At 37.1% G+C, this 19,194-nt stretch overlaps 1 protein-coding gene across 1 annotated transcript in view; it reads right to left on the bottom strand.

Annotated features, from left to right (window-relative positions):
• The window catches only part of OSBPL10 (oxysterol binding protein like 10), a 106,618-nt gene that overhangs the window by 29,375 nt on the left and 58,049 nt on the right, over positions 1–19,194 (bottom strand). The window contains exons 5-6 of the mRNA XM_034066625.1: positions 16,592–16,802; positions 7,680–7,834 (exon numbers count right to left, since the gene is read on the bottom strand). Coding sequence (XP_033922516.1) covers positions 7,680–7,834; positions 16,592–16,802 — 366 coding nt within the window. The remainder of the gene's footprint in view (positions 1–7,679; positions 7,835–16,591; positions 16,803–19,194) is intronic.

The raw sequence follows: 19,194 nt of genomic DNA, 5'->3' as shown, positions 1-19,194 counted from the left end.
AACACTTTTTGGTAAGGGACCCAGCAGGCAATTTTAGTTGCCCACCTGACAGTACAGCATACTGATAAGGTACGGAATCATACTCAAACCTTTGCTCCCACAGATAAATTCTTAGAGAAACTGCAACAGTTTGTGCAAAGGCTGTCAAACCTCCACTGTTGGAGGTGTTCAAGACTTGACTGGACATGACCCTCAGCATGCTGACCTGAGCAGCTCTGCTTTGAGCAGACTGTTGAGCTGTAGGACCTCCCAAAGGTCCCTTCCAATGTGGAGTACTCTGTGATTCCATAATGATTCTGCCTGCAAAGCCCCGTAACTGAAAAGTTAGGAAGTCACAGAACTGGAATCATTCAGCCAGCTGCAATTCTCTTCTCTTTTATGTCACTTAGTATGCTAGCTAAGCAAATTTATGGTAGAAACATGCTATGATTTTAGTCAATAACATACCATTCACATATACAAACAGGGCACAAAATGATGGACAACTACGAACTCAACCTTTACAATCATCTGGTCTTACAATACTAATCTATATGTAAATTGAGTTCTTGCAATGCTTTTCTTGTATGCAGCATCACATGCCAGCATATTTGTAAGAGGAAAGAAATGGTAAAGTAATTAAATACAAGTAATATTAACAATCTTTCCACAAGACAACATGCTTATTGAACTAGTCTGACTCTTCCTGCAATTTCTTGACCCATCCACTATACACACTGTTACTGCTACCACAAACACATTCAATGTATACATGAAACTAGAAGATTGTTATCTTTTATACTGATAACTTCTTGAGGCCAGTGGAATTTTCTGCTTGAAAAGTTTGTAAGATTTGTTTCCAGTCTGATGATTCACTTGGTGCATCTCAGCCTGTGAAGATGACTGTCCTCTCTCTGTACACTACAACATAGAAAAATCCTGACTCTCTCTTTCTAACTACTTCTCTGAGGCAAAGTTTTATAATGAAACACTTTCACCCCAGCTGTTTCCATACCCAGGACTTTTCAAACAAAGAATCACTGGAATTCATCACCACAAGCAGAAAACCCTTTTTCTAGCAACAGCGGATGAAAGAGCTGAAGCCAGTTTGGGTACTGCCTCGCTAAGATAGATAAAGCAATTCCAGCCTGAGACAAACACTCATTTTAGAAGAGTTCAAAAGCCCAACTTACTAAAATCTAGCTAAGATATTGACAGTCTTAATGAGATGGGTAAGTTTACTAATGGGCAGTATTGCCAAACCCATACATAAACATACTAAGAAATAAAACTTACAGCACAAAGCAAATCAATTGGCATACAACCAATCAAATAGTGCAGAATCCTGAAATAAAATTAACATTGGCTTGAGAGTTCATTTCGCAGAGGGCACAGGTTTTATAATAAACAGAGTAAGAAACTGATCCATTTTAACTCAATTTTTAAGCCTTACTGCACAGGAACCTGAGTTCTTTATATCTCAATGATTAGTTTTCACCAATTTTCACTAGCAATTATGGAATGCCACATGAACCAGAGCCTCATGTTTATTTAAACTGGATGCAAATTTTGTATCAGATCTTCATATTTTTATTTTAAGAGGAATATTACTCTCATATATTATATAGATAGCAGCTGGAACACATACATTTTGGAGATGGGAGTGAATCAGCAAAATGCAATGGGTTTGGCTGGAGTTAAATGATTATTAATTATTTGCATAAACAGTTTCACTGGAGATCATTTGCTGACACAGTAATGGGTCCAGAATGCTAACAAAAATTAAAATCAAACTTAGCTAGATTATCTTAGTCATCATCAGTGCTGCTGCAGCAGGCTTAGGCTCATTTCATTTTACTTTTAGTGTAATTGTGCATTTAATCCTCAAATATACCTTTCCTTGGTTACCCTTAAATACACTTTCAATTGATTATCTCAGATTTCATTTTTTAGATGGCCTGCTAGTGAATGGATTAACTGGTACCACCTTTGCCTAGAGATTAATTTATCTATACAAGTCATTATAGCCCATTTACTGTGCTCTTCGGCCCAAAAAGTATTTAATCATGCAGAAGGTAAAAAGCAGAGCACATTCAGAGATCCTGGAATGTCTATTGTTTATTATAGACAGAGTGAAAAAGTACTCCGCAACACAGCAAATGTTAACTTTCCCACCCTGATCTGTTCTCTTTCCATTACTGCGCCTGTGGCTAGCACTGTATATTCATGGCTAAACTGATCTTCCAACATAAATTACACAGATTTATGTCAAGTTCAAAAAAGAACTAGGAAACACTAGAAACAATTTACATTATGAAAAATCCCACAGTCCCAGGCAAGTCTGCCCAGACACAGATAAATAAAGGTAATACTGTATCTAATTTTAGTTTCTAAAATAGCAGGAGCACATTTAAAATTATTTCTTAGCATCACTAACACATTCTATGACAGTTCTAAAGGCTATTATATCTTCTGCAAAGGATGAGTATCATCATATTAGGATGTATACTAACCTACAGACAGAAAACAACTTCAGTTTGAAAGCGACTAGCACCTGAAGAGACTGGACAAAAACAAATAATCTTGTAAGATCAAGAGCTAAACAATTCAGTACCTCCTGCAAATAGTGCAATTCCTTCTTACAGTTGAAAACATCAAGGTTCAGATCATGTTGGGTCAGATCACCTAGGAGTCTGAAATACCTTCAATAACCTGGACTTAACTGCCCTTGCAATCACTATCACAATTAAAAACTGGTTTAACAGTTAGATAATCAGAGCTAAATCCTCAATCCTACAGAGCTAAAACTACAATCCTATTAAAAAGACACTTCAATATGGAGCATGTATACAGGGAAAGTTAGAGACAGGAAAGCAGAAAGACAGCATAGATACCAGATCCACAGGATGGAATCAGCTGTCATCAAATTTTAAGGAATAAAAATTACATGAAAAGAGCTAAATCACAGATGTACCTCCAGCATAATTTTTGCAATAAATCTTAACTAAATTGTTAGATCAGAAGTAAAATGATTCCTTCATTCTCAGGTCCCACATAAGAACAGCCTGTTACCCATTTATATTTAGCTGCAAGAGGAAGCATTTGGCCTGCAGTTACATTTTGTCAGCCCAGAAGGAGAATCAGACCACCAGTTGAACTAGAACAGTAACTCATATATGGAAATGATACACACCTTTATTCTACTTTGGTGCCAAGTTTATTATACCTGAATTCACAATGAGACTCGGTATCTTAAAACTAACCAATTCCAGCATTTTCTGAAAAGAATTTCCTTAAATGAAGGAAGCAGGGTCCTGTTTACTGCAGACTGAGCAAGTTCATGTAACAGCTCTGAAGAGGGTATTCTGGCAAATTCAATACCAGGTTTGTCCTGTTCTGCTTAAAGGCAAAAGCACTAAGAAGTACCTTAAAACTATAACTTAGCTTATGCCAAAGAGTCCAAAGTATTTCACCAGGGGATGCACAAAAAATAGTATTTTATATCAACTCACACCAGGTGGAGAACAGTTCTGTTTAACTCAGCTCTTATCCCTGCTTCCACCTGATGTTTCCAGTGGACAGATCAAAAAAATCCAAAAATGGGAAATAAAACTTGGAAAGTATGAAAAATAAAAGTGCTTGATCCAGCCTTTCATTGTCAGGGGTTACTTCTTTCAATGATGGTAACAGGGCTTTAACTTCATGCTGTCCTGTGTCTCAACCCTAAAAAGGAAACTCAGCTGAGAAGATGAAACAGCAATATCAAAAAAGGACAATCTAAAATAGGTAAAGAACATAAAAGAAAATAGTCTCTGCCACAAAATCTGTTACTATCTGGACAATCTTAAGCAATACCTCAAAAAAATATCCCTGCATTTGGAAGCAAGAAACACCGTAACTAACAAAAGCAAGTAAACACCAACACATTATCAAAAGAGAAGGATCTTTAGCTGCTATATTATTTCACCAGGGGAGAATCTTTGCATTCCTGAAACCCTGACTGCTCAGACCAAAAAGAAAAGTTTTACTTCAGTTACCTACAGCGTCGAAGCTCAACTTCTAACCCATTATATCCCTCAAGAATGCTTAAGTTTTCAAAGAAAATGGTATCAGATGAACCTTGTTATTCCAGAGGAGAATTATAAAGCTCCATGCCTTTTCATAAACTTATAAAAAAAAACATGGCAGAGAGGAAGCCCCTGTTTTGTTAATGATGTTCCTTAATGCACTGCTGCAAAGTGTCTGCATGCTGTGCAGAGAATTAACACAGCTATCATGGAACACGTTCACCCACTTGGTCACGTTGCCAGGAAACCGCTGCCTGCCAGCCTGCTATATAGGAAAGAATCCTCAGCACTCATCTTTCCCCCTCACCGAAAATCTCCACTTTCTTTTTAAAATCATTGCTGACCTGTGTACCTAAAATTACCTTTTCCTTATAAGCAAATTCTATAATATAAGCAGCTGAGTTAGTTGTTCCTCAAGAGTAGTAATTTAACAGCTTTTTCTATTTTAGACTAGAGGTCAATTCACAGTTCGTTTGATTAGTACATCTACTGTATTATGCCAAGCATTAGCCAAAAAGCTCTCTCCTGTTACTTTGGGGTATAGCTTCTGTCCAAGAGATAGAGATTATATCATAAAAAGTACAGATTTTAACAATAAAAATCTAGGCCAAGTCAAAGAAGAAACTGGAATTAATGCTGACAGTACAAACAGAGGAAATAGCACCCTCATAATGTCTGTAAAAAAAAGCAAGATTCACTTCTTTTCGCAGGAATATTTTGAAAGCTGAGTCCCATTAATATACTATTAACTTCTTCAGAAAAGAGGATCATGCAGTGCCTGGTTTGGGGTTTATAAGAAGGAAATCATTATGAGAAGCTTCAGTTGAATGACATTTGTGGATTCCACTTTTCTACATTGAAAAGGAGCTACCAGATAAACAAAAAAATCAGGGCCTTCAATGTAAAAAAAATTTGTCAAACAATGACATCTAGATGTGTTTTCTCATTCTCTCCTGTTGCCATCACAATTATTATCAACAATGTATCTGGACCACAAAACAAGTGGTATGAAATGATTTGCAGATATATAATTACATACTGAGTAATTAGCATAGTCAGTGCTAATTGAAAATTAACTTGGACACAAAACAGGCCAGAATACATTTAATAATATGCTTAAAAACTGCACACAGAATTGTTAAAGTGTGAAAGTGTGTGAAGTTAAACACCTTTGATAACTTTGGAGGATGTCCAACATCATCTCCTGAATAGCTACTTCTCTCATCCTTCACAGCATAACAGTTCTGTTGCTTAAAAGATTGTTCTCTTTTTCAAAGCCTGCTCTCTCAACCTCCTTTCTCCAGTCACAGCAAGCAGCTCCAGCTTCCTGTTCAACTCTTTGCTCAGCTTTGGAGAGATGGGCAGGACCTGCAGCACACAAGAGAAACTTCAACTCCTCTCCTAGAAAAGGATCTGATGACAGCAGCCAAGAGAGGTGCAGCCTCTGTAACAGGGCATGACAACTTGTTTGTTATGAAGATGAGTATCCAACAAAAGCATCAACATGTGTTAGATACAACTATTCACCTCTTACATAATTCAGGTTTTGTGCTTGAGCCTTCCAATGGGGCAATGGCATATTGATCAAAATGATCAAAACTGAAAAATAGGTCAGCTACATTGAAAAGAACACTTCAAATTGGGAGCCAACAGTACCAATCTCAGACAACAAAAGGGACTCTGGAAATGAAGACACAGGTTTGGAAGGAGCTTGAGGGAATGACTCCTGATTCAGGCCATCTTCCTGGGACAAAACTGAATTTCTGCTTAATAAACTGTATTATTGGTACTAACAAATATTGCACACATGAATTCAGCTGCTTCTTGTTGCTCCACCAATCCACAAACCTCCATTTACTGCTTCTGCCAAAACCACCATCTTCAGCTGATCTTTTCATAATTTAATCTTATTTATTCTCTCCCCACCCCTTCCCCCTTTAAGGGGCCTCAGGGCCTCCAAATACAGGGTGATGATTTCAGAAAGACTGCCCACAAAGCACTGAGGATTCTGTACTACAAACAGTGATATTCTCCCTTGATGATATCCTTCTCTTCAAGGGTACTCGTCAATAAATCATGAATTCCACAAGCAAAGTAGTGCCTCAAGCTGTAACAGCAACTCAGTATCTCTCATCAGCAAGCAACAGAAAGAGACTGGACCTTAGAAAAAAAAAGTAATTTAAAATAAGATGTAAATAGCTCCACTCAACTGCAAAATGATACCCTGAGATGAGTTAAATCAGTGGCTGCTCTTCATGTTCTTGCTGCAACAATCCATTTGGCTTTACCAGGTGGTCAAGAATACAAACATCTAAAAAAACCAATGAAACAAACTGCAGTGTATCACTGAGTAAGGTGGTAACTCCCCAGACAATATTCTTAAATACCTATTTGTCTTAAAAAAGCACTATCAGAACTGCAGTTGGCTTATGTGAAAAACAAATTACACAACTTCCTAATAAAAAGCAATTACAGGTAATTTAAATCCTGTGATTAATGGGCACTAGGAATTTGAAATTATTAAGGACAGATCTGGAAGAGGACCACGCAACTAAAGAAGATCAATCTGGTTTATCCTTGGATTTTCTGAACTATATTCAATTCAAGATACTACGAGCAAACTGAGAAAACAAACGGTTTTATTGATGTCCCCAGCCATTACACATTTTGCTAAAGGCAACATAATTTAATTTAAGCCATTCCAACTGCCAAAGAACATTTGCTAGTAGTAGAAACTTATTTCTTCAGCTCTCTCAAAAACTTCTTCCCAGTTCTCCGGGTCTCACACGCTTCAGGTGCCCTACAATCTGTGGGGTCTCAGAGTGAAGTGTTTTCCTGATGGACAGCACTGGTAACCGAAGCAGACAGTAGAAGCTGGAGAAGTTTGTCATGGTGAGAGACTTTCAGTGCATAAGATGCCTGATACGCAGCTGTGAGCCTCCTCAGAGAGTCGATGCTTCAGAACTGCCCTTTACCAAGTAAATGCCACAAAAGCACAAATCAACAGGCTGGTGCAAGATGATGTGGGCAAGTTCTGCCCACAATCACTTAACAGTAACAGGGGTCAGAAAACAATATGGTTTTACAACTCAAAGTACAGTCAATAATGTTCAAGAGACACCCAAGAGCAAGCAGCAACATAGAAGAACAAGTAGCAAGCGGATGTTGTGGTCCTAATTTCTCCTCTCTTTCTCAAACCAGTATAGAAAGCAGCTTTTTCTATCACCAGAAGATAGAAATGTGTACTGACAGTCTGTTAACTGTTTTTACGACTAGGAAAGAGACTGCATGCTTGCCACAGTCCGCTGTCCAAAGTACCTCAGAGAAGCAAAGGCACATCACTATATCGTTAATGTATGTTTCTAGTTTTTAAACTGCACTGTTGCATGAAACTTGTCATTTTCACAACTAATTTCAAACAAAGAGGACGCTATAAAGAAAACAAAGTAATTACTAAAAGCATGTACAATCATACATAAAATCACAGAATCAACTAGGTTGGAAAGTACCTTTAAGGTCATCAAGTCCAACATTTACCCCAGGACTGCCACATCCACCGCTAAACCATGATGCATCTAACCAAGGTCAAGTCTCAGATACAACAGAAATGGCCTAGAGACCTAGTGTGCTTACCTCTGTATTTGGCTGTAGTGCCGGTCCATCCTGGGCTGCAGATGGAACTATTGCCCATGTAATGTTGGCACTAGCAGTTGATAAGGAGCTGAGAGCACCATTTTTCAGTTGCTCTGTGGAGTGTGACTTGGGCCCAGACCATCCCAGGATACCTTCTAAAGCAGAAAATAATCCATATCAGTTCACAACTGACAGATTACAGATTTCTTCCATTCATCTGATCATTCTACTAACATAAATCTACTGCCATCTCTTCTCTGCTTCCACACACAGTTTTACTTTGGTAACAAAAATCTTCCAGCATCTTCTGTACCAATTCTTCTGTGATAAATATTTTTAAAAGTCAATTAAAGAAGATTTTTAGTGTTACTCCTACCAGCAGACAGGATTACACATAAAGATTATTCAATGTGACACACCGTGGTAAGTAAAGCATGTATTCTCTATCACTATTTTAATAGTTATGAAGTTATCCAAGTAAACCCTACATTTCTTCTGCCTGAAATCAGTTTTAAGTTTAGCAGCTGTATTTTATTTACGTCTGTACTATTAAAAGCTCTTTCTAGATTAAGTGCTAAAATGCTCTCTACTGGTCCCAAGACCACAGTTTAGAAGAGATCTCATTGCAAAGACACATATTAAGTATGAATCAAACAGAACTAGACACCAGAACAACCTTTATTCCTGGGGACACCCAATTTCCAGGATGGGCCAGTACTTAAGGATGACAAGACAGAAAGAATGATCAGCTAAGGCACAGGTTCGTTCCTTACTGCTCTAAAACATACTATCAACATTCAAATCAGTAGCCCTGAGCACAGGGCTTAAATTTCAGCTATTAATTACAGGCTGCTATAAAATGCAGAGATATGGAAAAGAAAATCACAGCTCTTTAGTTATTACCATAATTTGTATGTGAAAATACAATTGGTGCCAGAGGGAGGATTTCCTTCTCTTACCACTGACAGCTTTTTAAGATAGTGCAAATCAACACAAAGTACATTAAAGAACATGCTGCTTCTCTTCTCTGTATCACCAGGGTTATCTGAGGTTGCCTCCTAATTAAAATAAATTGTTTGATCTGGTGAGGTATAATATATTAACAATTTTATTAAAAAATAGGCCAAAAATCTTTTAGCTGACCTCTTACTAAATTCTGAAGATAATTACAGAAAACTCCTCTCATCTAAAATGGCACTAAGTTATGATGACATGACAAAACTTCAGGTCTATCTACTGTGATTTTGTGGCACCACTCTTTGCTGAAGAAAGCATCAGCAAATAGTTAAATATAAAATGAAAGACCTGAGTAATCAACAGAGGAAAAAAGTCCAGCATTTTTTTTAATTTATATGTGTATTTCACACAATAACCCATATTTCCCCTTGCCAAATGCAGAGTATTTCTGTGGCTCTGCTGTCAGGCCTGAAACTGTAAAGCTTTTAGGGTTCCAATGACTTTGAGGACTATGCCAGTAGATGTTTTAAATCCTAGTTGTTACATGAACGATGACAAAGAAACTGCAATAAAAGGTCATTTTCTTGGACTGGCTTTACACATTGGTCAGAAAGCTAACTGCCCTCATTCGAAAGATGGAGTTACATCCACACGCATTATTAGTATACATGGCAAGGAATGAAGAGCACAGTGACTGGTAGTCATAGTGTTTTGCTTTCTCCTCAGGTCAGTAATTTGCTGCTAGGAAACAAAGGATACCCCTAGATCCCTCAAAACAAGCTTTGATTCAGAGGATAATCTGAAGATTGTTTTGGCAGATCCAAAATGGACTCTCACTGCATGGAACAAAGGAATCATAACCATCAGCATGAACAATAAACTAAACTGGAAATTTTCAAATATTGGCTCCTTGGAGGGAATTCACATGTCTATAAACCATTAAAAAATAAATATTCTTTTTGATCTTACCTAGTACAGATTTCAAAGAAAGAAAAAAAATAAAAAACCCAAACAAATAAAACCAAGATGTTTAAATAAACTTGTTTCACTTTTAAACAGCCACAGAGAGTTTTACGGAGCACACTTATGCTCCTCATCCCTTGTGATCCTGCAGTAGCAAATCTCAATCTATTTTTCTGTTTCTCCCTGTCAAACAGCAGAATAATGTGTTACTGCTGCTATTTTCCTATTACAGAGAGACTGAAAAAAATACTCAACTGACTTTTCTTTACACCAATCTTTGAAAACAAGTGATCCAGTCTTTTCCTTGGGCTATCCATATTCTCTCTTCGCACACAGCCTATTTGGCCTTCACTGTAAACAACTTTTTGTTTAATCTAACTTCTGTAAATAAGCACAAGAAAAAGCTCCCACTTAAATAAAACTTTGCTCCAGGGGAAATTCTTAAGTGGGAACATTTACTTCACCATCACTTACGTATTTTAAAACCACTATACTAGTTTTCCCCTTCAGTACAAACACACTGTAAAAAGACTATTTATTCCATCTTTCTCCACACATTTTAGAGACTCTGTTATAGAAATAGCAACTGTTAGAACAAGCATGTGTTTCCACCTGTCCCAAGGGCAATGGCACCCTCACAAACCAACAAATCTTGCCAGCTTTATCAGTTTTTAAACAGATCTTAACAGCATATTATGACCTAGCCCACACCAACAGGATGCTCAGAGTTCCGATCCAAAGGATAAAGCACATCTGTTTCCTCAACACCTCTGCATATGAGAAAAACTGTTTTGTTAAATTCTGTCTGTCTGGAATTTGGCTAGTTTGCAGAAGAGACACATACAGTAAAAGGCATTAGTCATATACCACAGAAGCCTAAACAAGTAAAAAAGTCAGTTGAAAAAAATGCCTAATTTCAAAGTATCACCAGGGAAACTTTGATGATCTTTAATCAACAAATCTGAGATGTCAGCATTCTCTAACCATCCCAATATAGCATCCCATCCCAATATGGCAGCTTAGTTTTCAGGCAAAAGTGGAGTATGAAGACAGAACTCAATAGAAATAACCTTAAAATCAAGTAAGATGAGAAAACAATCTCTATATAAAAAGTTAAAGGACACAACAACGTGGCTCCTTCTTTACTCACATTATCAGCTGCGCATCCAAAATATTCTCATCTGCGCTAGCAGAAATTACTCTTACCTCAAAATAGTACAGGTAGTTGTTCTCTGTCCCATATTAAATCAAATCAAATTATTTTATTGGAGTTTACTCTTCACAGACTAAGCTGCCATCTATACTCAACCTGATCCACACTAATGGAGTTGCCATCTTTGTCAATTTATGGCACTCAGAATTTTCTATCACTAGATCAATTCCTGTTTCTTTAAAGACTTCAAGAAGAAAAAAAAAAACAAATGAAAGCATAAAACCTAACCATGTATCTTCAGAGTTGGATAAGAACAGGAAGAAACTGCTGTCACTATTTTGTTTTTAAATCAGTTTTTGCTCTGTTCTCAGTCATAGCCAAAGACAGCTGACAAAGGTAAATTCAATTCTTATTTTGATACATTTCATAGTTCTAAAGAAATGCTCTAGAAAGGCAGTCACAAATGACAAAAACATTCATAGTTACACAGCTACTTTACTGTTTGCTTTAAGACTACACAAAGCACTATAGAAAATACCCAAAATATAGCTTCTTTCTTGTTTCCTCTCAACATTGATTTCCACAGTGATGAACACACAGCAAACAAATCCACCAAGGCACAGGAGACTACTTCTGCATAAGAAAAGTACAGCATCCAGACACAACCTACACTCCTTTCCCTATAGCAACACTTTAATTCATAAAATCCCATCTATTTCAGATGGCACAACAGGCTGTTCTCCACACAAATGCTCTCAGAAGAAAAGTGGTTTCCTTTCACAGGTACACACAGCAGAAAGGAAATTCTCCCCAAAGAGAGTTTATACAAAATATTTTTCAGCTAAGCAGTATTGATAACTTTCTTTTGCTGGTTCTCATTTTCTAGGTACCTGATGTACCCTCAAACCACATTTTTGTATGTTCATTGATGCATGAAATATGCCTAACACCTACCTCAATGCTATACAAAAACCTTTCTATTTTTAAGTCCTCTGGCCTTGGTTTATAGACTAAAAAATAAACCTTATGTTTTTTCCTGGCACAACTGTAATCTAACATCTACTGATAAAACTCTTGCAATATACTCTATATGCTAACCAATATCCCACTACCAATGCAACAGTCGGCCTCAAGGAGACACCAAGATTATATCTAGGTTCCTTCTGCTGCGTGGGATGGATGCAACAGTTTCGTTTCTCTGCTGAATCCTAAAGCAGGCTGAATCAGCAACAGCAAGTGGCAGCTGCACATATGCTTTTCAGATTAGAAAGACAATGATTTATCTGCTAATGCTATATGGGGACTAGAAAATAGTATTTATCTTTAAAAGCAAAAAGAACATATAAGGAATAATGTATTAGCATTTAGATAGAACAGCAAATTGTTTGGTTATTCTTGACAGAATCAAGTCTAGTGATGATGCATTTAATGGAAACCTGACTCACCACACCAAATTTAGTAAATTACATCAGTAACAAATAGTATGTTCTCCTCTGTCTTCTTTCCTCACTCTTCCCTGCCCAGAAGCATTTGGGGTGGAAAGGGGAAAGCAAGAAAGAAGACTCCTCTGCTCATTTTTCTCTCCTCCTGCCATCTCAGCTGCAGGAGAATCCCTAGTTGTCATTTGTCATCAAACAGAAAGCATCTAGATTTTGTCTTTCTTGTCCATTTATTTTCTTGAAAAAGGAGGCAACAGAGAATCAGCTAAATTAAAGTTCAAGTATATCCCCTCCAACTCCAAAATCATCTTCAATTCATTTTTTGCCATGGCAGCTAAAACAAGCAGTACTTGCACATTCAAATAAACTTCAGAATATCCATAGTAAGAATGGGTTTGGGTTCTCTTTTTTAAAAAAATCCTCAGGAAAAAAAAAAAAAACAACATTTTATTTTACAGTTTGGAAAAGCGAGAAAGTGAGAAACGAAAAGTATAGGAGGGAATTTCTACCAGGGAGATGATTTATTCAGTAAATGAATGGCTAATATTGAAACACAGACTCAAAAAACAGACTTATGTGTGCAGGCTGCTGCTACAAGACAGGATTCTTTCTGCCAAAATACTAGAAGAAAAAAAAAGAAAACCAAACAACAAAACAACCCACCCCATACTTAAAACACAACATTAGCTGGTAAAGCTACTTTAAAACACTGATATTTGCTTTGCTCATAGTTTGGGAGAGAAAGATATTAGTCATAGCAGTCAATAGGCTCTCTCTCATACTCTTCTGCCAAAGGCCATAGAGGCAGAAAAAATAACATTAAGTTTTCAAGTTTTAAGTGAAGACAAAAGCTTCTTCTCCACATTTTTGTTTTAAAATGCACTCTTTTCATGTCTGCATGCTAAAAGAACTCAAGCTTCTCACAAGGCAGTTAATGCTGATTAGCAAGTGCTTTACATGCATCTAAACGGTAATATTCTTGGGTAGTAAGAAAATCTTTGACATTTTTCTCCCTTCCACAAAAAGAGCAAAATTCCCAAACTGGAAGAAGCTTGTACAGATGCAATTCCTTATCCTCAACTCAAACTACACTTAAACACTTTCAGCTAGTAATATCTTTCTCTGGCATATTTTTCAATGAAAGAAAAAAAGCCTACAGATAATTTTCCCAGTGATCAATGCACATACCTTTAGCAACAACAGCTAGAAATTAATTTGTTATTTTGACTCAATAGTAGAAACACAGACAGGATTTTGCTCCACTGACTGTTCTTGTTGATATACTTCCAAAACCAAACACTAACAAAAAAGACAATCTCAAAAACCTTTCCCTGAAGCTTTAGAGTGGAAATAAAACATGTATTGACTACCCTTCAAGATATGATTGAAGACTTTGGTTTCATCTTCATGTCTGCTTGTAGGCTTCAGGTCTAAGACTGTCAACTCATGAAAAACACGAAAATGAAGAGGAAAAATCATGTCATCCTTAAACTATTCCATGACAAAGGATACCATAAAAACACGTGAAGTCAAGAGCTACACAGTCCCAGATTCTGGATAAGATTCCACAAAACTGAATGCCAAGCTTCCTTCTTTCTACTCGCATTATTGGAAAACAAAACAATAAAAATATTTACATCAAAAGGAGACATTTTCTTGTTCAAAGCAATAAAAGTCTGTAAATCTATTTAAAACAGCTGCTATTTACCTATAATCTTCATGAGTGCATTCCATAGGTACTAGGTCAGAAATTCAGCTACTGTAAGTCCCTGCATTAGGAGCGGTAAGACTGCAAAGCTTACAGTGCAAAAGGTCATCAGTAATCCTTGCATAATTGGCCATAAAGACTTCAAGAACACAAGCTGAGCAAAGGTAAAGGGAAAGCAAAGAAAGATCGATATCTACTTTTCAGGCAATTCTCTCTTTTATGGCATAATGGTGGGAGCTTTTGACCCTGAAGGAAGGTAAACCCAAGGGTAAGTTCAAACCACCAAAGCTAAGTCGTTGATTATTTCTCACACTGCACATGAGCAGGACTGTGCTGCTTTGCTGGACTGGACTGCTTTCATAAACTGCAGGCTAGAGGCAGGAATTTGGTAACTTTTTTTCTTACCCTGTCTCTTTCTACAAAATTCTGTGGATCCTATCCCATAGTTCCCCTAGCATCTTGGATGCTATGCAGCAGGTAATGAGACAGCACTAGGACGGAAACATTTAGCAATAAATCATACCGGGCCACTGAATCTCATGGGAAAAGCATTTAAGACTTCCTATCAGAGGAACATACAGCTTTTAAATTAGTAAGAGTCATTTTCACCTGACAGTACTGACAGGTGACAGTCAAGGTCATCGTTTGGTTGCGCCTTCTGAGTATGGAATTAAAAAATTCACCTGGAGGACACAGAATCCAAATTAAATATGTCTCAAAATGAGAGTCTGCTAGAGGATTACTTAAACGCATTAGTCTGAGTAGGTATAAGTTAATGCAGCTTTGATAACTGACACTCTGCCAACTCAGCAGAAATGTTAAGCCTATCAAAGTACGCCTGGATAAGATTAAGTGTGTAGGAAAATCAGTAATCAAGACTTGTAGGCCAGGTTCTGTCAGTCAACTGTGTTTCGTAATAAAGCCAGGGCAAAGAAACGAAAACAAAAAATGTAAATTTCCTGCAGTCAGGGAGAAGAGCTGAAGTATTTCAGCAGCTTTTAGCTGCTTTTGTTATTCTTTCATTTTTCTTTTTTAATTATATACCAAAGAATAGACACACACACACATTGAAGAGATAACTGTGCACTCAGGTTCTCACAGTTACACCAAATGGGCATGTGAACCAGTACTACAGAATTTTGATTCTTAAAGGTACTGCTGTACAAGTTGTCCTCCTAGGAGGAACAAAAACACTGACTAAATTTTATTTATAGCTATGGTTTTCCACTTTATTTTCTCCCCCAAAAATATGGAATTTGCTTTCAGCAATTACTAATGCTATGCTTGCTTTTCTCTGTTCTCATGCACAAACCCTCAAAAATCATTTTCAAATCAAGACACTGATCTAACAGAAAATTATTTTGACATAGATCCAAGGACACGTACAACTCAAGTCATCTATCTCTGACAGTTCACTTAGATCATATAAACATGAAAAACAAATTTCAAGGACTTTGAAACTAAGACAGTTACTTTTCATCTTTGTTCCAAACTATTCTCTTATGAAATGAAATTATATGAAATAATTCAATTAAATGCACTTTATCATTACTATTTAGGAAAGTGCAGGGGCTTTTTTGCATTTTCTATAAGACAGAATGTAGAAAATAAAATTTATTGATTTTTTTATATAATCCTTTATGAAATACATCAGAATCTGGATGTGGGATAGCTACAAAATAAGTTTTTACACTTTTTCCCCAAGAACACTTGTTACATTATTTGCCTACTCCTCAGCTGACCCTCTCACATTTCTAGTCTCACCACAACATGAATTCTTCAAAGGGCTTCTTACCTAGGCTGCCTCAGCAGTCCTGAGGGCATATCCCACCAGTAGTAAATTTACTGTAAGAGGGATGTTGTTGAAGCACATGAAGAAAACATTAAACGCCCATCCATATCCAGAGTTCTGCTGCTGCTCCTCTTACATTAAGTCCTACTCCTGCTCTTAGACTAGGTAGTGCAGTTTGCATATGGAAACAAACTGACCCCCCTTTTAGATATTATGGACAGAGACAATACTGGGTAAACCAAAAAAATTGAGCTACATGGGGACTGCGAGGTTCATGCTTGCAGAGCTCAATGCAGAATCACACTGATATTTTAGGCTCATAAAAGTTTGCCATAGATATTTTTAATTTTATTTTTAATAACAGCTTGGAGAACTATTTCCAGTTTTAAAGAAAACAGCAAATTGGAACAGATCTGCCTCAGCAGCATCCTTCCATGTGGAAAACTAGAAATATGATTTTCACTTTTGCTGCATAATATTACATATCAAGAAAATCTGTATTGTGATTTCAATCTAAAAAGAAAAAAAAGCTAATAAGGTGGCAAAACAAACTAATCTGGCAGGTTCTGCACTGTCATTAAAAATACAGTACTTATCTACCTGTTCTCCATGTCTCTCTTCCCCCTTCCCCATCCCCTTTTTTTTGTCTTGCTGTTTTCAGAACCTGATTTCCCTGAGAAGACTTAGGATAACCTCTTTTCCTCCTCTCTTCTGATTTCAACAAAATTTGCATCTTCTTCTATGCAAAGAAAAAGATTTGTGATACTTGAGGCCGTAGAAACTTACAAGTTGCTCACCCCAACCTGCCCTTCTGAGGAATGTGTAATTTTGCCTGCTTCAGTATCATAATAAAAAAAAACCCAAGGCACATAAATAATACCCAAGAGAGCTTGTGCTTACCTGATGACAGTGGCCTGTTATGATTCTGGCCCACTTGATGCATGCTTTGCTGTAACAGAGTCAGGCATTCTCCAAGGCAGCTCAGGGTGGCAGCAGAGGTAGCTTTCAAAAGCAGCAAGTCCTGATCCAAGGCAGAAAGGGGCCCAGAACTTGGGAGAGCTTCAATGGCTTGTACAAGATTCTTCTGTCGTCCTTCAACTTGGCTCATGATCTGTAAAGTTTCAAAAACATTTGCTGTCATAGGTAATATCACTATTGTAGCTATTAAATTCTTATGGGTTGATATAGTGACTAAGTGTGAAGAACTACCACAAATGGATGTTAATGCTCTGATCCAAACATACCATAAACTTACCTACAAAAAAGAAGGGCTTGAGACTACCAAAGGTCTGTAAAAAAGTCAAGACTATGTTAGAGAAAAATCATCTCTTAAAATAGGAGGTTCGTAGTAGGTTTAATAGTATGACTGATACTTTCTGAAAGTCTTTGTAAGGAAAAAGTATGAAAATTCTACTTCTTTCTCCATTACTAATTTAGGCTTAGATTTTTCTCAACAGATGTCACCTGAGGCACGCAAAGATGTTACACTGTCCCTCCTTCTCCCTTCCTACATAAATTATCTAATCACAGTTTAAGAACAGATATTTTTAATTTCTCAAGCATCAGTAAGGAATTGTTTTTACAAAATAAGGTAACTTGTACGTTTACAGACATTAGCGTAGGATGCTACTTAGAGTACTTATTTACTACCACATATGAATACCACCTGTCAGGGAAAAAGTTAATTCTAGATTTGAACCATCCAGATGATAACGAAACATGTGCTTGCATGGCAGATAAAAACACTGTTTGAGCAGGCTGCTCTTTAAAAAAAAATAGCAAGCTTCAAAAATCCCTCCTAAAACCAAAAGAAGAAGATGTTTAAAACTTCTCACTTCATTTATACAGCCTGTAGGAAATAATACATGCATTGACAAGCCTCTTTTCCTACACTTTGTCATGGTTTGACCTCAGCCAGCAACTAAGTACCACACAGCTGCCTACTCACCCCCTCCAGTGGGATGGGGAGGAGTAGAGTAAAAAAGGTAAGAACCCATGGGTCAAGATAAGAACAGTTTAATGACTGATATAAAGTAAAAGACAATTATAATAATCATAACAACAATAACAACAGGAAATAAAGACAGAAAAAGGAATAAACCCCAATAAATACAAGCAATGCACAACGCAATTGTTCAACACCTGCCCACCAAAACCCAGGCCTGAATTGAGCAGCAATCGGTCCCTTCCAGGTGCCTCCACCCAGTTTATATACTGGACATGACACACTGTGGTATGGAATACCTCTTTGGCTACTTCAGGTCAGATGCCCTGGCTGTGCTCCCTCCTGGCTTCTTGTGCCCCTCCTCACTGGCAGAGCATGAGACTACAAAATCCTTGACCAAGGTAAGTGCTACAGAGTATCAACTAAAACATCCCTGTGTTATCAGCTGTTGTTCTCAGACTAAACACAGTACTGCACCAGCTACTAGGAAGAAAATTAACTAAGCCAGACAAGACCAGGACACATTCACCTTGCCAAAAACTTACTGCAAAAAAAATAGAGGTTTATACTTAAAGTACCCAAAACTTTCAGAAAAAAATAACTGAAGACTTTACAAGAAACAAAGATTCAAGCTCCATCTGTCCAAGATACTACGCAAAAAAAAAAGTATTAATGACTTCTTTATTATTATTGATATATTTTCAAAGTATGGTGTGCTTCCTAAAGGAACAGCTAGAAGAAAAGATTATCATCACCCTGGAAGAATGTACAATATAATCATATGGAAAACTGCTTCCCTCCTTTTCCCATCCTGAATAAGAGTGTTAAGTTGAAAACCTGACATTCTCATGCTTCACAGCTACAGACATGGTCTTATTTTCATTTCTGAGTGACTAGTTTTCCTACCTACTTTTCTTTTTCTTTTTTTTTTGTGAGAAACAGCTTACATTTCCAAAGATTTACTTCCACAGGAAACAAAATCCAAACTAACACTCTGAAAATTTCAAACATTTCCAATTTTCTCTCACCCTTAATAAAGGACAACTATATTCTTCTGCAGCTAAGAAAGGAACATAAGATGAACTGATATGGGAGCTTATGAAACGTTTAGAAAATAATGGAATGTCTGCAGTTATCATCTAGCTCAAAGTTTATGGCTTTCATCACACATATTCCCTTTAGGTCTGGAGAAGTTTAAATTAAATTAATGATAGAATTTACTCTCATTTTATCCAAAACAAGGTATTGCTCCAAAGTCCTACTATTCTCTAGCTGACCTAAAATAGTTTTAAAGAAGCCTTTTTGAGGCATCCTTTCTATGCTACTCAGCTTCACATTACAATTGTGATACCAGCAACTGTCCTACACACAACACAGCAGAAGAAGAACAGCAACTTCTGCGTAGGATTCAAAGTATTAGAACTTGCTGAACAGTTACTGTTCAAGCACTGATGAAAAACACTTCATTTAAGGTGCTGAATAAACAGATCAAAAAAGGAAGAGCATCCTCTATGCTAGAGAGTCAGAGAACAACTCTGGCAAAAAAGACAGAAAATAA

The sequence above is a fragment of the Melopsittacus undulatus genome, chromosome 1 (genome assembly GCF_012275295.1).
Source record: "Melopsittacus undulatus isolate bMelUnd1 chromosome 1, bMelUnd1.mat.Z, whole genome shotgun sequence".
NCBI lineage: Eukaryota > Metazoa > Chordata > Aves > Psittaciformes > Psittaculidae > Melopsittacus > Melopsittacus undulatus.
The sequence above is the reverse complement of the archived record's forward strand: the minus strand, read 5'-3'. Positions and strand labels throughout refer to the sequence as shown.